General features: G+C 39.8%; 1 protein-coding gene across 1 annotated transcript in view; it reads left to right on the top strand.

Moving 5' to 3' along the window:
• The window catches only part of LOC103480181 (neurexin-2-beta-like), a 74,556-nt gene extending 56,824 nt beyond the window's left edge, over positions 1–17,732 (top strand). The window contains exons 4-5 of the mRNA XM_017310469.1: positions 1,787–1,865; positions 14,826–17,732. Coding sequence (XP_017165958.1) covers positions 1,787–1,865; positions 14,826–15,712 — 966 coding nt within the window. The 3' untranslated portion in view covers positions 15,713–17,732. The remainder of the gene's footprint in view (positions 1–1,786; positions 1,866–14,825) is intronic.
• The last annotated feature ends 9,279 nt before the right edge of the window (positions 17,733–27,011 follow it).

Raw genomic sequence — 27,011 nt, 5'->3', positions numbered from 1 at the left:
GTGTGTGTGCATGGTTGTGTGTCTCTGTGTTGCCCTACGACAGACTGGCGACCTGTCCAGGGTGACCCCGCCTCTCGCCCGAAATGTTAGCTGGAGATAGGCACCAGCAACCCTCCCGACCCCATTAAGGGACAAGGGTGCAAGAAAATGGATGGATGGATATATATATATATATATATATATATATATGAGTGTAACATATTTACAGTACTCAATGCTAAATGAGTTCTGCTAACTCATTAGCAGAGCATTGTGTAACTTGACTGCATGCTAGTGAGGCATGGAACATGTCAAGGGACACATCTAAAAGTTGCAGGACTCCTGCCAACTTTTATCATCTAAATCTTCCCCGAATCCTGAAACATCTCAATGTTTTTATTAGTTGCCTCAATATTCATATATGTTTTAGCATTTTTTTTTAGCAACTGCTAAATCTTTTGAATCTTTTAAATCTTTTGCTATAAATGGTATTTATGCTAATCCCAAAAGACAATGGGGCGTCCATGTTACATGGATATATTTTAAGCAACTCAAATCCAGCATAAATATCCTAATCTTAGAGTTTAATTGGAAAAAAATGAAGAAAAAAAAGTAATTTTTTAAATTATTTTTATTTTTTGTTTATCTGTTCTTTTTTATGTGTGCACATCCAGAAACTAAAAACAGTCAGCATTGACCAAAAAAAAATAAAGGTTGAAAATCAAAGATAAACAGATGACATTTAAATATTCGTCAGGTCATTTATTTTTCAGATTTTTTTTATTTATTTTTTTTTTGCTTTATGTTATAGGAACTTAAATTATGTGTTCAAATCAAAAACAATTCCAAACTCATCTAGAATTAAAATGTAAATGCTTTTTTATTTTTTATTATTTCTCCTACTTTTAACGAAGACACTGCAGTGAGGATGCAAACTATCGCTCTGTGTGTGACCTGGTTGCACATGGTAGTTCAGCTGTTAGGCAGCTGAGGAGGAATGTGCATGAGCTAAATCACATTAAAAGTTATGAAAAGAAGCTGCAGCAGCAGTGAGGGCGGTTAACACAATGGGAGAAAAAGCAGAGCTGACTGGATTTTATGGGTATTCCATGATTTACAGGAATACAACATATTTCCATGAGCAACAAGCAATGCAGACCGATTTCTAAGAGTGAAGGTCGATTTATCTCTGTTGCTCATATTACTTTGTTTTATTGCAGAATTGTAATAAAGTAAAAGATCAACCGTGTATTGCATTTTCATTCTGATAAATTAAGGATTGGAAAAGTAATAAAATTATCTGAATTAGAACAGAAGAAGCATTTATTGGCAGAATCTCTTTCTGACAGACCGCTCAGTCCTGTTGGGTTCCTACTTTTAAAGTTGTTGTGAAGAAACAACTTTAAAAAAGCACTGTGAACGCAAACCATTTACAGTGTATGACTTCCTTGCCCACACAGTAGAGTCGATGCCTACTATTAAGAAAAGCTACACCTCTTTGATCATCAGTGTTTGGTCAGAAAGAGCTCGTTTCTCTTTGTTTTGCTCCCCCAACTCTGCCTACATGAACACAAGTGCAGCTCACAAAGCTGCGCCCACCAGCAGCACATTTCCAACACATCGGCTGAACAGCAATCCCCCATGTTCAAAGTGAAAGTTACAACAGAGTCCTGCACCTACAGAATGTACAAACGGTTAGATGGAATTCTGTGGACCTGAAAAGTGTTGACTCTCTCTAAGATGATCGGCATGCTTCTTCCCTTGAATAAAATCTGCCCTGCTGTTCTGTCCCTCTCCGTTCCTCCAGAACGCCGACGACCTCTTGGTAGCTTCAGCAGAGTGTCCGAGCGACGACGAGGATTTGGAGGAGTGCGAGCCCGGAAATGGTGAGTCAGCTCAGAAAGTTCTGTCTTTATTGTGTTTTATCCAGAAACCTAAAAAGGAAAAAAATAAAAGGAAATCAGACTGTCTCATACTTTGGTTTTTGCAGTCCCCCTGTATGCACCTCTGATTGGACAAAGGTTACTCCATGTTTTTGTTCTCTCTCTCTTCTACCAGCAGAATTTGTACTTCTTCAATTTCCCAGCCAAGTAGTATTTTCTAACATTTTCTCAGCTGTTGCACAAATCTCCGGCGCTGACTTTAACAAGGACAAACGGTTTCAACATGGTAACACAGTTTGTTGTGTGCAGCATGCAGCTGAGCCACTGTGTCTGAACAGCAGGTCAAGTAATGTTCTGACACCCCAACAGGAGGGGGAAGTAAAAGGCCATGTGTTTTACTCCCTGCCTCTGTGCTTTCCAGCTCCATTGTACATGAAAACTGCCAAGAACCATGTTCACACAAAGAATCAGCATGGCTCGAGCTACTCCCACTGCTACCATTAGGGCTTAAAAGCTGCGAGGGTCAGGAAATAAAATGTGCATTTTTTTAAAAAATTTATTAAAAACAAATCTCACACTGATTCTGTTGCGACTGTGGGAAGATTAATTTGGGTTTAATCAAAGGAATGGTTTGGATGTTTTGAAGTAAGGTTCTATAACGTTATTATCAGCTGTGTTTATGGTGCGCAATGAGATCTTGTCGATTAATTAAAATGAAAATTCTCATCAAAGTGGAATCTCTCACACAACGTTGGTGTAAACTATTGAATCCCAGACAGAAAGAGCACCTGCTGCATTCATGTTTGATGAATGCAGCAGGTGAGGAAGGCAGTAGATGTTGAGCTGGCAGGTTGCGCTGACAGAGTTTGAGTAATAAAGACTTTTCATATATGTAACAAATGCATAGAAACCTCCCGTACTGATAAATTGTTTTACTGTCAGCATTTTAGGCACTCAACTTAAAAAAGAAGAAAGTAGCTGAGAAAAATGTGACTGGCTAGCTGCTAGCCGCTAACAACACAAAAGCTAGCATCTGCTTCCATGCTCCTCCTTCAGCCCAAACTAAAGGGCTAATATATAGTTATGTAAGAAACTTTGACCAATCAAAACTGAACTACAGTAAAGAAAGATCATTTGAAACAGTCAGAGTCCTGGGAATGGTGGGAGGTTAACAGCTGCTAGGAGCAACATAAACACAGCTTTACTGACAAAACGACCAACTTAAAAGATGTTTATTGTGAAACTGTAGATACTTAAAAGACTACGATAGCAGATATTGTCACATTACTGAGAATTATTTCATGCTTGAGTTGTTTTTCATTTCTGCAGTCCGCTTTGATATGGACTTTTAGCAAGAGTTTTTATTTCATTTTTTTAACAAAATCAGAGTGATATGATCTGTTTTCTACTGTTACTGGTAATCTCAGAATTTCACTTCAAACCGTCGATTTGTAGTGAAATAAAAACAGAAGGTTTGAACTGAACAATACTTCTCTGACTACAAACCACAGCATGTAGAGTTGACTCCATTAGCTCAAGATGACTGAGATTTACAATCTAACCTCTGACAGGAAACAACATGGCTCTCCCTTGAAAAGCATCCCTTAAATCTTCTCTTATGAAGTTACAATACAAGTTCCAATTTCACCATTTACATGAAAAGCACACCACTTCTTTTCATATGTAAACAAATCTATCTAGGAAAAAGCAATAGACCTCATTTCAGGGAACATTTGCTATTTGAAAAAGTTGGAAAATAGAAAAGATGGCAGAATTGCCGTGTTTGCTTCTTAACGTCGCTGCGCTTCTCCAGAATAAACTGGGAATAAGGATTATGGCTGTGTTGCGCCTGTAAATAGCAAGAGATTACAGAGCCTATCAGTATGCTTGTGTGAAGAGAAACTGATCTGAAGCTGTGTTCAGGAACTGGAGAGCAGCACTCTCCTGCGGTTTTCTCTGTAGGTGGTTGGGACCGAAATAGAGCCACGGTTCCACTCTTATCGAAAGCAGAAATGAGAGTATTTCAGTGGATTCTATGCCCAGCCTTAATCTCCTGTGGGGAAATGCAACTCTCTTTGCCCACCCACAAACAGAAACACACACACGCACACACACCAACACGCACGCACGCGGAGATAGTGGCAGACATGTTCACCTCTCCAGACAGACACTTGCCTCTCTCACTCTGTGGGTGTAAAGTTTTCTCTCTGCAGCCGACTCTCCTGAGAAATAAACGCTTGCTCGCGCGTATGCACACGTGCTCCGTATCGCGCCTCCCAGATGCTGAAACGGCTCCAGCGTGCCGAGCCAGCCAGGTTGGATAAGCCTCTCTGAAAGCTGTGGACAAGGAAAGAAGAATCAACATTGTCCGCAGCGCATGTCCTCCCCCCCCCAACCCCCCCCGTCCATCCCTCATCTCCACAAATACAGGTTTCCAGCCTGTCAGAGATAGGACCAATTCCCAGTGTTTTCAATTACATGTGAGAAGGAGCTGGAAATTATTGAGCTGCCTTTAGGAAGGACAGGAAAATGTTAAGCACAGCTGTGGAGTTTCTGTTAAGCTGTGCCTGATATGAGGGCTGGGAATTCATAGGGATCAATACAACTTCTTCCTGCTTCCGCAAAGCTCTACGCACTTTACAGATGGGTTTACCCGCAGCTGCAGTAGTAAAGCTCAGCACCTAGTAAACATATTCATTCCCCATCATTTTTTTTTGTTTTATTTGCTTTTTGTCATGTTATAACCACAAACTTTACAGCGTGTTGTTGAGATTAAATGTGGTAGACAAATTTGATATGTAGATACACATATAGATTCATTTGTTAGAAACTAAAATAACTTACAAAGCGTGTCTCATTTTCCTTCAGCTTTATAATTATGTTCTACTTTGTGTTTGTTCATCACATAAATACCCATATAGTGTTTGAAATACTTCATCAGTTAACTTCTACCGGGGACATTTCTGAGGATTGCCTTGAGCACGATGCAGGCACAGCTAGTTTACGACCCCTTGATCACCAGAGTGACTGAGTGTCAGCATTAGCCTTTTGGAGAGCATGGGAACACTTTATTTAAAGGGATGTGCATAAGACTGACATGACATTGTCATGAACATAAAGAAGTCTTTATGAATGTTTATGACTGTTGTCATGAAATGTCATTCAGTAAGTAAGGACACTTTTAATGCAAAGTTGCTCTAAAAGTTGCATTGAAAGTCCATTAAAAATGCCAACTTTGCATGATTTTGTAAATTATGATACTTTAATGCAAAGTTGGCACTTTTAAAGACTTCTTTATGTTCATGACAATGTCATCTCATGTTTATGACAGTGTCATGTCAGTCTGATGCACACCCCTTCAAATAAAGTGTTACCGAGAGCATTAATGTAGATGACAGACATTCCAGTAAGCACTTTGTAGCTTGACAACATTGACTTGAGTTTGATCTGGGTGGCTAACCAACTGGTGGTCTCTCGGGCTAGTTAAAGACCAAACGCGTCATCATATTGTGACCATCTGAGAGGTTTTCCTGCACATGCAGGGAGATTAGTGGGGAAGGCATTGCCATCATCAAGGTCAGAGATCACCACAGACTTCACTGGGAGCTGAGCAGTGTGTTGGGTTAGGTACGTCATGATTTTTTTTATGTTTAACAATGCAAAGCAGAATGATCACACAGTTGAGGCAACACCTTTAAAGGTCAGCTGGTCATTGATTGCTCAAGTTTCTTGCTACCTTTGACTGAGCAAGAGATAGAAACTAAATTCATGCAGATATGGTGGGGTAGGTGGGAATTACAGACAAAGCTGGGCAGTGGTATGAAGAGCCATTTGATCAAATGATCTAGTCCAGGGGTCTTCAAGTCCAGGCCTTACGACTTGCAGGTGTCCTGCAATTTTTAGATGTGTCCCTGGTTCCACACACCTCAATCGAATGGCTGGATTTCTTCCTCAGTGCAGTCAAATTCTCCAGAATCCTTCTAATGACCAAACTCAGGTGTGCGGAAGCAGAGACACATCTACAACCTGCCTGTGAGGCCTTGATTTGACGATCCCTGATCTAGTCTGTTGAGGCAGTGTACACAGTAAGGCGAAAAGAGGTCTCAGTGCCTCTTTTCGCCTAGGGGGATCCCTGTAGCAACGTGTTTAGCTGCAGAAGTATAACCAAGATAAAATACTTTGAATGGATTGTGGGACCAGAGACCCACAATCCAAACCAGGAGACCCTTTGATGCCCATGCTAGAGAATGTCTGAAGGTCTAAAAGATGTCTTTGCTCATGAGAAGGAATGAAGGCCACTGTCTTCTGGCTGCTGTCAAGTGAAGAGTAGGTGGGAAATGTATCAAACAAACTGATGAGGCGACGATGAATGGAACGGAGTTTTGTTGAGATGCTTATCACGTTGTGTCGCAACTCAAAGGAGAACGGAGAAATGAGAGAGGAGTGAAACGCAGATACCACAGGGAGGGAAAGAGAGAGAACGGGAACAGGATGCAAAATTGGGAACGCAAGTAGAGTGGAATTCCCATGAACAAATCCTGCTTTCCCACTAGGCTAATTAAACTTTGACTGTAAGCGAGGCTTAATTACATCACCCAATTAGAGCGCTGGTTTGAATCTGCCCTTGGTGGTAATGAGCCTAAGTCAGAGGGAGCAAACAGACCCAGAAATGAGAAGGACTCTGTTACAAAGCTGGATTCAAGGCAGAAAATGACAAAACGAATATGGACACAGAACATTTTTTTTTCCCTCAAAACTACTAAAGTGTCATTTACTGCAGTACACATTTCGAAAAAGCCTATTCGTCCAACAAGTTCTGCTCATTACGTCTTCCATCCCATCTCCATATTTCACTTGATGAGTTTGCTCTACCTCCGCATGACCTCACTTTGCCTTTCTCTCGCCAACCTCAAGCTACTTACCAGTCCTAGGACGTTGTAGACGCTATATCAGTTTTACTCTGACAAGATCAGAGCTTTGGGGGTGCTCCTCAATAATTCATCAGATGACATACCATAGAGACAACCCGCAAATGCTCTTTTTAGGTCGACGAGTGAGTGTACGAGATAGGGTGATAAATGAGGGCTGACCCCAGAGCGCCGGGCCCTCCAGTCCAGTGTGATCCCACTCAATGAGTTTGGGTGTCAGTTATTTGTCAGTGTGAAGCTTCTTTGAGCTCCCTTGGCAAGGAAACAGCCCCAGCTTTAATAAATGGGTTTCAAAGTTTGGATGTTTGGCGGTGAACACCAGTGATGATCTCTGAATAGCAGGTTTCAGAAATGGTTCTCCTCCTCCTTCACCTGATGTTTCAATCGCACAATTTAGCCAAGAGAAATAGAACTTAAATGATTAATGTGAAATCACCATGAATAATTATTAACCGAATACACAGCCCAAATTTCAGATCCTTAGACGTTTTCCCTTTTCATTATGTTTTATGCAGATATTTGCACAGTAAAACAAAACAGAAACATTTGATATTCTGCAACTATAATTGGTGGGGGGAAAAATATAATCCAATTACAATCTATCAGTAATAATTCTATATATTTTTTATTGTGAAATGCTGAATGATTTTTTTGTCTTTCATTCTAAGATCACCATAACAACCTTTTTTTTTTATCTCAGTTCAGGTAAAATTTCCAAGTGGTTTCAGGAATTTCTTGGTTTTCTAATAATTTGAAAGAGTTGGTTAACCTTCTGAAAGCATCTCAACGTTTTATTGACTATATCAACCTTCTTATTAAAAAGATGTTTTCTTTTGTAGGATTTCTCTTTTACCTCTATTTGATTCAGCTATAGAGTTTTCAGGGAATTACAGTGAGAAGCAGCTTGAACAAACTAGGTTTCTTTGCCCAAGCGGGCTTTTAACAAACTTAATCTATACATTTTCAATGCAACTGAGGTTAAGACTTCTCCGGAAGTTTGATGTTGGCTAGTTTTAGCATTCTGAAATCAGTTCTGAGATGTATTTGGGATCTAAATTGAAGTGTTCAGCTTCCTCCACAGACGATCCAAACCCCTCCTGGAAATCACTTTTATGTTCAGGTCAGACAAAAATTGAGTTATTCACCAAAAATGACAAACTGTATGCGAGGCGTTCAAACCAAAGGACAGATTTCCTTAATTTTGGGAGATCAGTGATGGGTCAATACGTGCATAAGAAACTGATCTGTATTTCTTGCCACAAAGTCCTGAAAATCAACCACTGTCCTCTTTTTGCAGTGAGAGAGAACTGACTGACAATGATAGTCACCTCACTGTTGCCAACTTGGCATCTTTGATGTCATATTTATCAACTTTTCAGACCAAAAAAAAAAAACTGTCAAAATCGGAATCTGCAGGTCAGGCTTTTCAAAGATCACTGATCAGTAAGAAAACTGCAATCAGTGCAGCCCTAGTACCAAAAGTCGAAAGTTGTGTTTCCAGAAATTATAGTGTATCCCACAACTTAGACTTCCAAATTCTTCAACGTCCCAATTATATGGTTAAAACTTAACATACCAACATGACACCGGTCCAAGTTGGATTTGGAATGGAAAAATCAAGCTAACAATTCGCATCTGTATTGAAAATCTATGATCAAAGCTGAGAACCAAACCAATTAACACCATGATTGCTGATGAGAAAAATGCTTCAACATCCAATCAGAATTATACCAGAGTCACTTTAGTGCTAAAACGTTTGCAAGGTTTCTCTGCATCTGGCTCAAGTGTTCTCAGCCTAATATGTATATTTGAACTTACATGTCTAGTTGTTAGGCTGTGAAAAATTCACAATAAATTTTTCCACACGGTTCTTGTTTTCAACCCTGATTCTACCCTCCTCATGGAGAAAAGCAACAGAAAAAGTCCAAAATGAATATATCATGCAGTGTATGTATGTAGAATACTGACCAAAACTGCTCATAGCTCATATTCCATCTATGAAATTATACATAGATGCAGTGTTTTGTTGCAAAACAAAACATTTTCTGTCTAGTTTGATGAAAAATAACTTCCATTTTAAGACGAAGCCCAAGCTGTAATTACTGAAAACAAAACTCTTGACTGATCTGTATTCAGCCACATATGTGTGTATTGTCTATGTTTAAATAAAAACGTGCAGCAAGCGATCCCAGAACTCATTTAAGCTATAATTAAATCCAAATCCACATCTGAAGAGGGAGAAATGCTTCTTCTTTTTTTTTTTTCCTCCTTGCGTTGCTGCTTTCCCAGCAGGAAGTCTTCTCACTCACCCTTCAGACTATCAGGGAATGTGTTTGCATTTTTCTCTGACAACAGAGAACGCAGACTGTCCAGAGCTCCTAATTTTAGTCATTTCTCTTTTAATTAGTTTCAAATCTCTTTAATTTTTCTACGGTGAATTAGCTTTGCAGTTTCTTGCTTTTTTTTTTTTAAACAAGTTTGACGGGGGGGATCAGCTAAACGGAGACACTGAATTTTTTTTATTACTGAAAAATAGAGCAGAGATAAAGATGGGATAGTGGAGAAATGGTAAATGATGATGTCTTCAAATCAGGCTGAGATCCTTTCTGCAGGTCTGACATGTTTCTCACTGTGAAATCAAATCCACCCAGGTTTATAGAGGCAATCCAGCGGCTCAAGCGCTATAGGGGCTGACTGGTGAGTTTCATTCCCGCAAATATGTAACACCCTGCAAAACACTATATAAAGTCAGGGGCATTTATTTTTTTTGTTGCTGTTAATGTTGCTGGGTTTTTTGTTGTTTTTTTTTTTGCTTTTTTTGCCTTTTTTTCAAAATAAATCCCTTTTTTCTGAGAGCGACAGCAGCAAATGCACCATTTGCAGACAGCTTATGGAACCCTTACGCTGCACAGGCGGTTTGGTCGTAATTGCTCCTATTGTGGTATCATTCCGCAGCGAGGGACGTATCGGGCTCGGACATGCTGCTGGATATTCCATCTGCGGTCTAATCAAAGCCGAGTTACAGAATGCTCAGTCTCCAAACAGCCCTTTTTTTCTTTTTTATCTAGATATTTCAAACGCGTGTGAGCAGCGCGGCGTTATTGGCAACACGAATGTTTTCAAGCGAGTGACATTAATGCATCAGAGTCCATCTAGGCTGGTCTCATTTTGTGTAAATAAAGATGGCAGGTCAGTCACACTGGGCGGGCAAGCGGTGCAGCGTGAGAGTAGAGATGAAAAAAAAAGTTTCATCATGTGGCCTAAACGTGAACTCACCGCCTCAGCAGCTTAAATCAGTGGAGTCTAGCTCAATAAATCAAACAGAATATCTGATGCTCTCTCACTTTTGGGTGTAAATGACAGAAACAAGCAGTCACTGGAGACATGAGCTGCATTTTCAGTGCTGTTTAAATCAGAAATGTCATCATACATACACATATTAAAACACACCTCTAGTGTTCTCACTAGAGGAGTGTGATACTTCATATTTTGGTATTAATCCAATTCCAAGTAAATTAAAGGTCAGAATCACTGAAATCATTACCGATGTAATGCTTATTGAAGTATGACATATCAAATTTTGGACCTAGAGGCGTTTGTGTGTTTTTTTCTTTTAATACTGTTTTATTATAATTTGTTTTAAACCTGAGACAGAAAATTACCAGAGGCTGCGATTCTGTATATTTTGGTATCAATCCGATACCAAGTAAATACAGGGCCGATACCGATATTAATACCGATACAATAGTGGCTTAAGAATAATATATCATCAAACTTCTGACTTTTAGATGTTTGTTTCTTCTTTGATTATTTTTTTAAAGCCCAGGACAGAATTTAGATAAAGTTTATGTGTCTTGAAAATATTTTAATAACATTAACATGATAAACAAGACAATAGAAAAATAACAAAATAACATCTCTTTAGAGCAAATCTAAGCAAACTGTTTTTTTTACAAAAGAGTTGAGAAACTACAACAGAAATATAAAATGACATTTCAAGAGGGAATCTGAAACTGAAGTATCAGTCTTAGTAGCTAGTATTGATCTGATACTGCCTTGGTATCAATATTATTGATATTTTTGATTGATCCGCTCAGATTTCACATTTGGAGTCACTACGAAACAGTTACCCTGGTTCTTGGCAGCTTTCATTGGGAGCACATGCACGACACATCAACCTTAGCTCAACTCTCCCCTTCCTTTGAGGGTTAGCAGGAGAATCAGAGGTGCATTCAGGGGACCCAAAAGGTGCACAGCCAGTAGACATTGTTGACTGGATTAAAATACTGTTGTCATCAGGCTCAAGGCAAACAACAGGAAATGAAAAGATGGTAGACTTGATAACTGCCTGGCCCACTTTGTGGATGAGGGTTGAGATTCATTATTTTTCCAAGTAGCCCAGGCCTGTCAGTCTACATAGACTGACGCCATAAGGCCCCGAGGCTGCACCGCCGTCTGAAAGCACAGCAGAGCAGTGGGACGGGTTTGACGAAACAATCTCTCACTTTCAACAATCATGTGCAAGATCAACATTTCATAAGTTGCTAAATAATGACTGCATGCTGTGTTCTTTTGGGTTTGCACATCAGCCAGAAATAAGCTGAGAAACAACATCCCCCCGTACAGCCAGAGGATTACAGCGCTGCTAAAGCCTCACAAGGTCGTCCACCTGCAATGTCAGCCACTCTCACTGTGGAAGTAGGACACGGAGAGAGTGGAAGTAACTGCTCATAATGGGGCTGGGCCCAAAGCAGCTGTAGCAAGTTGCACTTGCAGCACATCTGCCACAGATGGCAGCGTAAAGATAGCTGAGCTGGTTTCTCCTCACCGTCCATCACACATGGCTTTCTTTGTTAGTTAGACAGGGAAAAAAAAAAAAAACGACCCGTTTAGGAAGTCCTCCAGAATTCTCTTGTTCCTCAAACGTGCCACCACGCTCTGCTGTCCTCTGGTCGTCACGGCGCAAACACATCCCTCAGACACAAAGACAGAGTGGAGGGAAATAACCGAAGCATTGCCATGGAAACTAGACTTTAGAGCAATGACAGCGAGAGAAGTCAGAAAGTTCTAGATGCACAAAGTCCTTTTTCCTTCGCAGCTCTCGTGTTTTTCTTTATGTCTGTTTTTTTTTCTGAAATGTAATGTTACATGTTTTGGTAGTCATGGTAACTCAACTGCATTGGTTCTTTGAAATTATTTGCTGAAATGTGACTAAAAGGTTTATGGGGTTGAGGTGTCTGTATGTTGATGAGTTAAACTAAGGACCATAGAGAAACTCCTACAATCCCAGAACCCCTTTTCCTTTTTACTCACACCCGTTTCAACCCTGAACTGCCCTTTCCAAAGCCTCACCCACGGAGTTCCACTCACTCACCCCATCAATCAAACAAAGAGCCTGAGCCATGATTTTATGCTGTTGATGTTAGCATTATCTTTGCTCATGTTTTGCTCTTACCTTCCCTTTTCTCTCCCCAAAGATGTGATGTAATTTATTCCCGTCTGCCATGTTTTATGACTGTTTCGTGCTCTTTGACCCATACATATTTGCCACTCTGACCAAAAAAGAAAAAAAAAACTGTTTTCATTTTACTGCTTTGTGTCCTTATGCTTCCCAATATGTGTAAACAGTTATTGTGTCACTGAAGGATTCACCTTTGGTGTTTGTCCTTTTTCATTTTGCGCCCAGTAATCTTTCTCTGGTCCTTATTTCACTGTGGGCTTATGACAGATTAATAGAAGGAGCTAAACAAACTTTGGCTCATTAAGAGCTTTTTCTAACCATTGGTGGCGGATTTAGAGGAATGGTTTTAGTGGGAGTAGGGCTTGAAGAGTTTATGTTAAAAAAAAAGACACTTCTTTTGGAAATGTTTTTATGCCTTTTGAACTTTTTTCACATTTTTGCACATTACAATAACAAACTTCAAAGTATTCTATTGGAATTCTATATACGGTAACACAACGTTGGGATTCATTATGAAGGTGAAGGAAAAGAATGCATTGCTTAACACTTTGTTAAGCAATGCAAATACAACCATCTGTGAAGCCATCAAAAGACTGTTGTGGGTTACTAGTAAACAAATAGAATCATAAAAACCAAGCTACAGTAATAAATTATTTGTGTTATTAATTAATCTGAAAATAGAACATATGCAAAAAAAAAAGTGATTTCCTGTGGAAATAGATGGCAACACAGAGCTTTCTGGAAGTACACTGGTATGTGTGGAATATGCACCAATAGGCATCAGTGGAAGAAATGCAAATCTGGCGGAATGAAAACTGAAAACATGAGTTCAAGGTTAGGTTGTAAAACAATATCCCAAGGTTTAATCATCTCATAAGAAGTTGGTCAAAGTGAATGGGAAAATAAATTCGGCTAAATATAGGGTAACATTTTTAGAGGTAGCAAAAGACTTGACACTAAAGCCCCTTCTATGTTGTCAAGTCTCACTAGATTGAGACATTTACTGGCTAAAGTTGCCAGGTTGGGTGTTCTTCACTATGTGGGTTTGGTCGAGACTCCGATGATGTCATTTTGCACGTGTACCCTTAGGCAACCAGTTTCTAAAAAAATTCTCAATGTATTTGTTCGTTATTGTCTAGTTGATGCTGTAAGTGCACTTTGGCCACAATCGATAGAAAAGGTTGGACCACAACATTTTATAACGTTATTATTGATTTGCACTCCGCCTTCTTGACAACTACTACAGTCTCACTACGCACCGGTTGAGTTGTTGTTTGTTTGAGGAGGAATCAATAGACCAGACCTTGCTTGCACTAGGTCTGGTTTTGTCTGGATAGATCTGAACCAACCCAAAAATCAGGGAAGAACTGCACAGTATATGCAAATAGAGACTAATCTAGATGGAGGCTGAGTGGTGAAGAATCAATTAAAGTTATGCTAGTGCAGAAGGGGCTGAAGGCAGAGGGTCAGCTTCCAGGAAAACAATGACCCTTAGCATAAAACCAGAGCCACTATGGAGTGGTTTACATCAAAGCATATTTGTATCCCCAACCAAAGTCCAGACCTAACTTTGAAACTTTTATTGACTCAGTAGGGCTGAATAAAAATCCATAAGACACGTTTTATTTTGAAAATAAAATCAAAAAACATATTTCACTTTTGTTGCACTTCAAAATTTTACACAACTTTGTGTTAAATCCCAACAAAACTAAAGTTTGATGTCGCAATGTAAAAAAAAATGTGAAAAAGATCAAAGTCGATAAATATTTCAGCAAGGCACTAGATGTTTAACTCCCTGAAACGTAGTGAACTTTGAAAGTTAAGCCTTAAAAGTAAGACTTCTGCAGTGCCTTGTTTTGACAAATGAGCCATAGAAACCACCGTGCCAATAGGGGATGGAAAGAAACAGGGAAAGCATTCTCATAAAGTAACATTTGGGACAAGAAAAGGTAGAGGTCAGTGAGTAATTCAAGAACGTATACCTTTGCATTGTAATTCATTTTAACACTAGAAAGTAGTAAAAGAGGTAAAGGGGGGTGGTTGTTTATTACTATCCGAGAACAATCTTACACAGCTTTCTTTTTGTAATTTTTTTTTCATGCAAAAATCATGCGGCCAATTTGTTGATGTAAGTGACCTGAACCTCGTGGTTTGCTATCTTACTTAACCACTCACAGCAGAAACACCTGAGTGCTAGCGTAGGTAAGACTAGAAAGTTAGCAGTTTACAACAGGATTTGTAGTGCAATAAATGTTAAATTTGTCAGTGTTGTTTGTAGCTTACTGATATATTTTGTTAGTGACGTAACACATAGGTCTGTCCAGACTAGAGAGGCAGATCAGGATAGAGTACTTTCTTGTATTTTGTACAACACACTGCAGCTCAGATGTAGTCAGTACAGTCTTCTTAAATAGAAAAGAATAGACAGACATAACTAACTTCATGTTAAGATGTAGAAATTAATGCTGGCTTTCCTATTTTCATTTGAACTGTTCTGTTTGATTTGAACTTAAGGCGGGCTCTATAAGGCGGTCTCTAACACTCTGTTTCTTCGTTTTCTCTTTCTTGTCCTAGGAGGTGAATTAGTGTTGCCCATTATAACGGTGGACTCCCTAGATCCCCCCTCTATTGCCACCCGCTACCCAGTAATTCCCCCGCCCCCCACCACCTATCGCCCTTTCCTCACCCTGCTTGAAACCACCAAAGAGTCCGTCCCCATGCCCAACGGCCACCCCCCCTGCCCCTTGGACCAGGAGGACTGCGAGGAGACCATAGAGGTTTCGGGTTCGGGGGAGATGACAGAGACGGATGACGAGGACTATTATAAAAACTCCCCTCTGGTCACTGATAGAACTGTCCTCCCTCCTCCCCCGGCAGTCGAGGGCGGGGTCCAGAACCCCCGAGACCGCCACTTCTCTCGTAACCCCAACTCCCATCGCCCACCGCTTTCCTCCACCCCCACCGCCAACCCCGACCAGCTAGGCCCCCGCGTCAAACCGGCCGCTGGCGGCAGCAGCAGCAGTAGCAACAATATCCCCGCTGGCAAAATGAACACCCGGGATCAAGTGCTGCTGCCGCCAGCCCACCCCTCGTCAGACCCGGGTCACCGCAGAATCCCGGGAATAACCTACCCCCCAAATTTCCCCCATGTTCCCACTCCAGATCCCACGTCTCCCGAGAGAGGCCTCCCCGGCGCCGTGGAGGTGCAGCAGTCCAGCAGCACCACGGGGATGGTGGTGGGCATTGTAGCGGCGGCAGCGCTCTGCATCCTTATCCTGCTTTACGCCATGTACAAGTACCGCAACCGAGACGAGGGCTCCTATCAAGTGGACCAGAGCCGCAACTACATCAGCAACTCGGCCACGCAGAGCAACGGCGCTCTGGTGAAGGAAAAACAGCCCGCCACTGCCAAGACGGTCACCAAGAACAAGAAGAACAAAGACAAGGAGTACTATGTGTGAGGACGCGCCGCCATCACACGCAAAGACAGACAGTAGGCGCACTAAGAGAAAGAAAGAGACGGGAGACGGAAAAAGACGGAGGGAAAGAGAGAAAGCAGCTTTGTGGTAACGGCAATCACACACCGGCTGATTTGGTTAAAATTCAGTATCGTAAATTCAAACTACGGCAAAAAAGGAGCAGCAAAAACAACTTAGAGGCGTCATTGTCCTTCTCACGCCTTCTTGTATTTGTTAAAATGTTAACTCTGGTGTCGATTATGACGGAATCTGATCCGTCCTTTTAAATCTTCATAGGTACAGTGCCAACAACCACAGAGACAATGCTGATAAATCAGTAATTCCTTGGTTTAGCATTATAAAGTCTTAAGTACTGTAAACATGCACCATCAAAAGTATTGGCCTATAATTCATTTTGAGTGGGTAAAACTTGAAAAGTAATTTGCAAACACCAAAACAGAACACACATTAGCATTATGCTAGCATTCCTGGAACAAAATTTACCGCCATCTTACAGAAATATTTAAGTCGTAATCCATCTGGGAGTTAAGAAACACCTGTAGTTTCTCGCGTCTGAACGGGTCTCTCTCTCTTTTGCTCACTGGCTAGCGCTCTCTGTTTCTCTCCTTGTCTACGGTGCCTAGCAGCCGATGCAATGCGAACTCTGCCATGTTTCAAGCATGTAGTATTCATTTATGAAAAAGAGATAAACAGTTTTCCTTTCTGTGGAGTTTCAAAAAAAAAAAAAACGGGAAAAAAATCACGATGACTGACGATCATACCGTTAAACGTAGCAACTATGTGAGATACCATCAAGCTCCAACCTAACGGATGCTAACTTGTACGTTTAGCCGCCAAAAACTCGTGGCCAAACCCACTTGGCCTATCTTTGTTCCAGCAGATATATGTCGTGTGTTTCGGGACGCCACGGCGCCCCCGAGTGGGCCAACAAAGAAACTGTCATGTTCTTACAGTTACTAATCACAGAAAAAAACTCCAGCAAACCAGATGAACTCTGTTCTATATAACTATAAATATATGTATAGACGATGCAGAAACTTATGGACCTAAAGCGTGAGCAAGTCTATAAGTAAGTTTGCTGACAGAGCACAAGGAAGATGGACTTCAGGATTTTTTTGACAACACCCAACTCCCTAATCTTGACAACCCTATCCCTCTCATGAACAGTGTGGCTGATGAAATACCCTATGGCAAGATTCAGCTGCTATCTTTTATTTCCTCCCTCCTCATTTCGGAATAAATGACAGACGTTTTAGGGTAATTCCGATTACATTTTTGCGAGAGTTCCAATGTGAACTGATCTATTACAGCAGATTAAAGAGACCACTTTTTGTCCTTCTCTTGCCTGACTGGACTGATGGCAGCCAAAGGGCAAAACTAACTTTGTGGGAGGAGTATCCACAAGAATGGCTAGTCCCCGGAAGATGTACAACTGAACTTTAGTATTCCAATTTTCAACTCTATAAAAAAAAAAGTAAACTGAACCATGAAAAGAAAATTCCTGAAACAAGTTTGTGAAATGTCTAAATATTTGACACTCATCCCATTACTGAGACAGACATGTGTTTTCCCTACTATCATTCCTGTTTGAGGAAAAAAAAAAGACCTGGGATACTGAAATTTCTTTGTATTTTCTTTTGGTAACTGAGCAAATGTCATTTGGGTTATAACATAGCATTCCTGATTTCCATGGGAAAATAAGATCCTCTTTTATTCTGTTTCTGTCATCGTTCATCTTTTGTTTCCTTTCATTTTTGTGTCCTGCATCTATTCCTTCTACAGCAGACTGTCCATCTGTCAATCTTTTTCTTTTTTCACTTGCCAGGTTCCATCGATTTTTCCTCGTCATGTTCGTCTGGTTTTTCTCCTCCTCCTCCATTTCAAACATACTCCTCCCAGTATCTACCTGTTCTTTCTAAATGTTATTGTAAAGTGTTCCAGTGAGATGACTCTAAATATGTGTACATTAACAGAGGGAATACACTTGGTTATATACTTCTTACTCTGTGTCATGTGTTCTTTATACTGTCTCCTAACCCTAATTTCTGCTAGGTTTAGCCTAGGGGTGTCCTAGTCTGAGCCTGGTATATGCTTGGGGTCCTGATTAAGTTTCATCACAGTCCCAAACTGTAATTTGGGTTCAAATCTGATTCTTTTTTACTGTTCCCAGTGAGCTGAAGGAACTTATCTGTTGGTGTCATATGACCTGCCCTTGAAAACCAACAGAGAGATCTATCACGCTCTAAAGAAAAAGTTACGTAGGTTTAGGCATCAGTGGACAAATGAACTTCTCCTTCTCCGTCATGGGTCGTTTATCTGTACCAAGGTACCAAGGTTTGAAAGTTATTTTCCTCCAGAAGGTTACTTTCCTCAGTTACCAGGTGGTGTGGAGATGTAGCTACTCCTCTTGTTTTGCTTGTTTTACTCAGGAAAAGGCAAAAAAATAGCCTTGGAGCTACTAAACTTACCAGTTGTTCATTCAAGTATTCACACAAGTCCGTGCTAAGAAATAACAAAAGTATGGTATTTAGGGGTGTAACAAGACCTCATTGCACAAGATCTTGCAATATTTAAACATCACAATATTTCTTGCTGAGATTACTGTGATCTTATGAGCATTAGCCAGTTGCGGACGTCATGGCTTTGCTTGAGGAAGTTGTAACAGAGGATGCTCTAGCTGCTCTTAAGTCATTAGTTTGGTAGCAGTTTGGCTTTCCAGGAAGAACAATAAACGGCAGCAGAGCGACAGAGGAGGCACAAGCACTGAAAGTTATTCGGACGCCGAAAGAGACAGAAAGCATCGCTATAACAACCGAAGGCTGGATGTCTAGGGGTATGTATAGTTGATAAACAAGAAACACATCTGTTTGTTGAGTTTGTGGCCAAATCAATAAAAATGCGGAATAAAGGCCTTTTTGATGCATCAATTTGATCTTTGAAGTTTTCTTGAGATCTCGTCCCGTCTTGTTCAATATCTCGTCTTGTGAGTTTTAGATATTGTTACACCCCTAATGGTTTTAATAACAAAACTGTAACCCATAAGGTTATACAATTGATTTGTTTTTTGTGTGTCAATATATTGTACTACAGTGAAGCTAAGGTACTTTTTACCCAAAGTTATCACACGGTAGGAGAACGATGCCAGCCCACGCCTTGAAGAGAGACGATGCAGTGGCCCTGTAAGGCTTCGGGGGAACGATTCACTGACACGGCATGGATCCATTTGTTCCTTTAGAAGCCACCTCACTGTTGATCAATAAAGGTTTTCACCTTTATCTTGCAAGGAAATATTTCTATACCAGTGGAAGAGCTTTCTTCCTTGATGACAGCACAGCCATGCAAAGCGTAAGAGGGGCCTCTGAACACTGTGATGACTGACGGTAATTGTATATGTTTTTCAGATTGCAGTATAGTTAACACCACTATTATCAGAATACTACATGAAGGACCATCTCTCAAAAAATATTTAATTCTTGCAGCCTTGTAAAATCAATACAAATGTTATTCTGAGGCCACAAAGAGGCCGACCTGCTCACCTGTGAAGAGACGCATAGTGCTCTCACCAACTGCAGCGTTTTTTATTTTTATTGTATTTATATGTCATGTTTTATATATTTGGTATATTTGGGGGTTAGAGACCACAACCGCCTGCAGACAGCTAAAACAAAGTTGGGAAACCTTGGGCAGTTTGTTTTACTGCTGTAAAATGGCTGTTGGAAAAGACGAGTGTTTTGTTGACGACCATCCAGAAACCACTTACTGTATTTCAGGTGGATGTCCAGGAGGCTATACTAATGCTTTTCGAATATGTACTGTTGTATAATTGCGAATCTGTTTGCAGCTATTTTCAGTAAGAGTGTAAACATTGAGTTAGGGATGGGAGGGGGGCGTGGCCAGCTTATTTGTATTTAAAGTGACAGAGGCCCTAAAACAGACTAAAATCTGTTGAACTGAGCAGAATAAAATCTCATTATCGAAGAACAATTTTGTGCAAAAAATGTAATAAACATGTTTTGGATAGGCCATGGACCTAACCTGTTTAAGGACGCATAATAAGTCACCTTTAACGCTGACAAAAATTGTTTTAAGAACCTGAAACATCAAGGACCAAAGTTTTATTATTATCATTCAGTTTTTGTATACAAAACAAACCATTTCCTGCTTTATGTATTTCTACTATCATGTTGCGCATGATCCCTGAGGATACGACGTCTTCAGACCCCTGATGGAAAACGCTTAATATTGTCTCAGGCAGTCAATCAGCTTGATAAAACGTGTGGAAGCTTCGGTGAAGCATCATGCTTCTGTTGCAAACCTTCCAAGCAGTTCTGCACGTCGAGCAGCATCTCCAGCAGCTCTCCAATCAAACACAGCAAAGGACAGAGGTAAGTGCTCTACACTTATCACGGTGATTTACTCACTCTGCAAACGCTTCAAGGGTTTCTGCTCTCCAAATACCACTTTGTCATTCTAGGTCTTATTTGTGGAGCTATGAAATGCAAATAACATGCATTTGTATGTACTGTCTGTGCTCAGTTATAATTACTAAATGCAAAAAAAAAAAAAAGAAAGAATCTGATGGCGGTAATATCAATCATTTGAAAATGTGTCGTTCTTTGACGGATTCTGAGAGGATGAATGTTGTAGATCAGCTCAGGCAGGGAGGCTAAAGGAAAATGTTGGAGTTTTCGAAGAGCTTCTAGAGATGCTGATCTGTTTGACAAGATCACTGGAAATGGGGAAAAGGCTTGCCATTTATCTTATTTTTATGATGAAAAATTTCTTATGTCAGTAATTTAGACTTATTTTGATAATGATGAATTCCAATTAGTGATGTTTGAGAGCTTCAAAAATTGGCTGCACCGTTGAAATTCTTGGTGCTTTTCCTTCAATTTTGGTTTCACAAGACAACAAGAAATATCAATAAATTCATAAATATGATCACATGTAGGTTCTGTGTGTAGCTTACTGATGGCAAGCTCACTTCTTTAGGTAACTGGTGTTCCGAGTGGTTTGGTTTTTTTAAAAGCAATTTTTATGATTACTGTGACTTTGCCACTGCAAAAACGCAAAATCTTTGGTCTATATTTGGTCTAGTTTTCAGTGCAATTATCTTTATAAACTTTAGATAAGACAAAACTGTCTTACAAGTATTTTTTTAGTAAGCTATAGAAGCTTGTTTTAAGTAAATAATTCCTTAATATCGATGAAGTACTTGTTTCATTGGTAGATTATTTAACTTATAACAAGACATTTTTGATTGACTTAAAACAAGCATCTATATCTTCCTGGAAATTTACTTTTAAATTAGTTTTGTCTAAGAAACTAAGAAACTAGAAACTAGACCATAAAGGTGTGGTCACAAGAAATACCACAAAATATTGTGATAAATTTTAAATGTGTCAATTTAAAATCTACATATTTACTTGGACATTTCCTATTTTAAAAACTGATTTATTTAGGTTTGGGGAGAGAGAGAGTGAGAATATCAGCAGATAATAGGAAGGCTGAGTGAAGCGATGCTTTATCCTTTGAACTTTACTTGTAGAAATATTGGTAACCTGTAGAAAGGATCTTTGTACCCACCCGTCTCCTGTGCTGATTCTAGCCATTCCAATCACTTGTATTAATCAATCAATCAATCAAATTTTATTTGTGTAGCACATTTCAGCAGCAAGGCATTTCAAAGTGCTTTACATAATTAAAATAAAAACAGCATGTGATATTAAACAAACAGTGAGAAAGAGATTTAAAAAAAAACTAAACAAAAAAAAAACATTAAAACCCCTTTAGGACTTCAGTTAAACACCTTTTAACTGGGATTCTAACCCTCAGAGACTTTAGTCAAAAACACCGTTTGACAAGGACTCCAACCTCTAGGTTTTTAGTTGAAACTCCATCAACTGGGACTCTAAACCCCGTAGAACTTTAGTTAAACGTCGTTTAACTGGGACGTTTTCCGGGGGGCTTTACATCATTAAAACGTAGAAAAGAAATAAAAAGAAATTAAAAACATGGAAGACATCAAAACCCGCACTCTAACCCTAATTTAGCCATAAGCAACTCTAAACAGGTGGGTTTTAAGTTTAGATTTAAAGGCACCCAGTGTTTCAGCTGTTTTACAGTTTTCTGGAAGTTTGTTCCAAATCTGGTGCATAGAAACTGAATGCTGCTATTAGATGTTAACCCAGTTTAAAATGCTACCTCTGTAATCCTTTTTACAATTGTGAATTGATGTAATCTCTCTTCTCACAATAATAACTTATGAGTCATGACTCATGGCATAGCTAGCACCATGGCTGAATTATGTATCTGTCACTGCCATACTTTTTGATGACTTATCATAATTTTTTATTCATGTGATTTTAATTTAATTAATTATTTAATGGAAACACATTGCGAAATTATGTTTTTTTTAAACGCTGGTAAAATATAGACAAAGATTTGTGCACATTTGTAATAGAAATGCAGAAACTGTCTATGTTTGGGTCTTTGTATGACGGGTTAAAGGAAGCCGTTGTTCCAGTCTGTCTATTTTAAGCCGTGTTCTCAGGAGAATAAAGTCGAAACATGCAGTCGACTTTATTCAACTTCATTCCAAGGCGCTTATTAGAAAAAGCATCTCATTCCAAGAACCACATCACTGCTAAAACTAACACAGCAAGGAAAATGTGCTTCCATCATAAACTCTTTGTTTTGTTTGTTTGTTGGATTAACATAAAAAGAAAGACTTCAATCAGTGACAATCTGACACGTAAAATATCACCAAAGTGAAAACTTAGACTTTAAAATCCCCCTGTTGCCTTTTCACTTCTAGGAGTCTGCATGAGTTCAGTCTATCAAAAGCTTTCCCAGCATTTCTGTTAGAGCAGAAGTTAAATTACCTCATGGTAATTTAATTGTAATTTAATTGTAAAAAGTCCATAAGTAACTTCCCAACAACTTAAAACAGAAAACTGTCATGTGAAAGAAACTAGCCGTACATGGACAGAACATTCTGGTTAACATGCTGCTGATTTATTACAAACGCACAAAAATCTCTTATCTGATGCTAATCTGGTTGCTATGACAGCGTACTAGGGCCACGGATAAGAAAATGTCAACAAATAAAATTAGTAGAAATAATACAGTAGTCGTAGTATTATGAGGATAAAGTCATAATGTTAGGCCTGTTGCAATAAGCAATAAATCAATCAATCGTGTGATAAATTGAAACGAGCTCAATAATTTCCATGTTCATGATTTATTGTTTTTCTTTTTTCTCTCTTTCTACCAAAAACTGGATGACAAAAATCTTAAGTCTGGTGCTTTGGTCTCAACTACAGTTTTGTTTGTAGAGATTTCATTATTTATTTTATTTCTTGTTTCTGTTTTTTTATTATTATTCATTTACTTTAAATATTTGACACATCCAGTGTTACATGTTGATTAGGATTTAAAGTTTACTGATCTTTGAGAATATGATCTTGCATTATTGTGCCACTACCGTTATATTACTGGAAATGGTCTCAAAACAACAATATTATCACTTATTGCAAAAACTTCTGGGGCAATTTATCGTCCAGCAAAATGTATCGTGGTAGGCCTAATAATACTATGACTTTATTCGGTTAATATCATTACTTTATTCTCAAAATATTGTGACTTAATTCTTATATTATTTCGACTTTATTCTTGTATAATTCTTATAATGTTATTTTGGCCATCTCTTAATGGCATACAGATGCTACGTTTAGATTCTGAAAGAAGTCAGAAGGTCTTGGTGTTCACCTGGACAACAGACTGCCAAAAACAAGAAGGGCCAGAGATCTGGCATGGTACAGGTTATGTACTTTACTGTCATCAACATGTTGTAATATCTCCCTTAAGTTGGGGTGGAGAGAGTCATTCTGTAGGAACAGCAGCATCAGAGGCTTAGGGGGGGAAAAAAGAGAACAAACTGATAAAGAAGGATGGCTGTGTGCTGGGAGGCGCTGTGCAGTCCCCAGAGATGAGAGCAGAAAGAGGAATGTTGGCAAGCTGTTCAGCATAACGAATGGCACCGCACACCATCTGCACCACGTATTGATAAACCCAGGGACTAACTTTAGTTTGGGGAGTTTTCCAGCTCTTGCTCTTTTTTTTTTTTTTTCTTTGCTTGGTTGTGTTTTTCCCCCCTGAAAACTCAGTTTTAATTCTGTCAAGAGCGAATCACAGAAACGGCTCCAAGAAGACGTAATCGACACATTTAGGGATGCAAGATACGCAAACTTCATCACCCTGAAGCAGAGGCAGAGAAAAAAGCACACCACCTTTATATGCTCCTTTTTTCTTTTTTTTTTTTTTTTTTTTTTGAGAGGGCTTTCCTCCTCATTTCATCATCCGATCTTCAATCCTGCTGCGAGTTCCATTTCCCATTTACTCACCGGTCTGTAAAATATGAGCTGCATGCATGCATAGATCACACCACAATGAGGCCTGGCCAATATTCCCTTGCAGAAACTGATAAATGCTCCTCCTTCAAGCACATTTTTTTTCTTTTTTTTTTTTTTTGGTTTTGTTTTCCCCCTGCTCTCTCCTCCACATTCATCAAATCAGAAAGTGGCAGAAGGATTTGTGGCATAATTTTCCTGCAGGCAAGAAAGTTCAGCTGGAAACACTGAGGGGGGGAACTTTGCTTTCAGGAGGAATCCGATATCTGGGGTTAGACAATCAGCGGTGATATCGTCTCAGCGGCCGCCTCGCCGTTTCGAACCCTCGGCGCCGCGCCCGGCTGCGCGCCTGCGGGTTTGGGTGAAAAGCAGAGACGACGCATCATCTTCAGACTCAATTTGTTTATTTGCCTCTTCACCCCCCGAGCGGAAAGCTCAAATGAGCTGTGAGGCTCGCCTGTTTGTTTGTGAGTACGTTGTTCTGGGTTTAATCGTGTGTGTGATCGTGCAACCCTCCCCCCACCCCTCAAAATTCCCCAAGGCAGCATTCCTGACAAACGGTGGGGGGGGGAGAGGGGGAGAGGGTTCCCTTAGGAACTCACATTGATGCAGCTTAGGTAGCGGGGGAGAGTTTTGGGCTACACACGCTTAAAGAAACACCTTTTAAAGTAAATCCTCAGACAGCTGAAGACTGAGCTGGCATCATGCTTCAAAGGTATTGATCCAGAACAGGGTTGGCTTCCAGTCAGACAGCAGAAACTCACTGTAATGTTTCTGACCACTGGAGATGCCATGAGCTCCTGTTGTTACCTGTTATTGGTCCTTTTATACTGGAATGTCACAACATTTACAATCTACAGTGGCATTTCTACCATCATTCTTAAAGGGGAGGTATTATGGAAAATCAACTTTTTTGAGCTTTGTATCATGTTATAATCAGGGCTGAAAGTAGTTTTAAATTCTTGGGGGTACTATGACAAAAAATATTAAATAAAATTATATATATATATATATATATATATATAACTTTGTGTGCTTTTGAGTTTCTGTGCTGATTAATTTTTTTGCAAAGTGATAAAAGCTGGTAGCTCTTGAAATGCTACAAAATAAAGCTGTATTTCCTTCAGCTCACTGGTGACACCTTGAGATGCCATGAGACCTAAATCCTGAACATCACGGCATGGAGTGCATCCCAGTTTTCCATGTCTGGCATATAACCATTCATTTTAGCTTTTAAACTGGTTCTATTGATCCTGTGTCCAGACAGAGGGATAATCAGTAGCCCAGCATCATGACCTGTTTGTTCTGAAGATCCTGCAGCTTCCACTTCTCTTCCTAACATGGCGCCTCCTCACCCTGACTCTCATACTGACAGGAGGAACCACAGAGCTCTGTTAGGTTAAAAGCTCATCTTCTGAAGTTGGGATATTTTTCCTCCAACAAGTTCCAGAGGAATCACCAACCAGATGTTGGACTGGATTTTATTTTAATGTCATTTGTGAATGTTAGCTTCTCATTTTCAACAGTGGAGCTATAAAGGTTGAAAAAGGTTATTATTTTGGAGAAAATCTCATCAACATCAATATTTTCACTAAATAAGAGGCAAAATAAATTGTTTGATAAAGGAAAAGCCTCAGACACTGAGCCCGACAGAACCAAACTATTTTTTTTATATTAGACAATTAATTTAATTTCACATAATTATCACGGTAGAAGCCATTTGTTTGTTAAATACTTTATGAAACATATTTACCGTGTTTGATGTTTGTTGTAAATGACATGGTGTACTCACAGACTAACAATTAGTCCAAGTTTGTCGTTTATTGAATGTTCAGAAATTACAGCGGCTGTGATGCGCCTGTTTGTTCCAACAGAAAATTCTGGCACATATACCTACCTGCTTGAAATGTAAGCACTTTCAAAATGAATCACCTTAGAACAAGAAACGTCAGATGTTTTGCTGAGATGTGACAAGGCACAGAAAGCCATGGGGAAAAAGACGGTGTTTCACAGACTGCATAACGACCGAGTAGGCCTTCGTCCTCCTGTGCAATAATGTTACAAAGCCGTAATCTACTTTTAAGTGTCCAGGCATACAAGCTGTCATGTGGTCAGGGACGCCACCAAGGTAAAAGAGCTAGAAAACAACGCGTCTGAATAAAAAATCCACAGGTAGAGCGAGGAAATTAGGGCGAGAAAAACAGCTGCAGGCGGATTCTGAAAAGCTTGATGGGCAGACAGAGTGGCGTTCGGTCCTGACGGAGCGGGAGGAAGGACACATGCTGAATGGATTATCAGCGCCACGGTTCGGCGGAATATCAAAGGTGGAAATCATTCCAAGATGGAACTTTTCAAGAGGAGGATGAACAGGTAAGGATTTCCCAAACACATTCTTTCTGCAGAAGTTTAATCCATCAGCCAAACGTAAAATTCTTCCATCAAAACTCAACATATCTTAAATGTTTATGTTATGTTCCAGCACATACATTGTTTTGTGAACCTTCCACAAAACAATCTAAAAAGTGTGGCATGCAACTGCATTCAGCCCAGATTCCACACCCTAAATTAATACTCAGTAGATTTTGAGGGTCATTTATAGCATGGCACTATCGCAATGACCCCACATGTGCTTTTATACATGTGGGGTGGTTTTACAAAAGCACCAACCATCAGTTGGTTTCGGGAACTGACAGTCTGACGGAACAACCGCCCTTCCCCATTGTCTGACCATGACATGACCTATTTGTAAGCTTTTGTCATTTAGTAAAATGCTTGTTAGCCTATAAATGTTCTTGTTTACCCTGTTTCATGGGAGGTTTATTAATCTAAGGGTGTATTAGGTTGTAAAAGATTCCCTGATTTGTGTCGAC

This window comes from Poecilia reticulata, linkage group LG18 (genome assembly GCF_000633615.1).
Source record: "Poecilia reticulata strain Guanapo linkage group LG18, Guppy_female_1.0+MT, whole genome shotgun sequence".
Lineage (NCBI taxonomy): Eukaryota > Metazoa > Chordata > Actinopteri > Cyprinodontiformes > Poeciliidae > Poecilia > Poecilia reticulata.
Note: the sequence above shows the minus strand (reverse complement) of the source record. Positions and strands in the feature narration are given on the sequence as shown.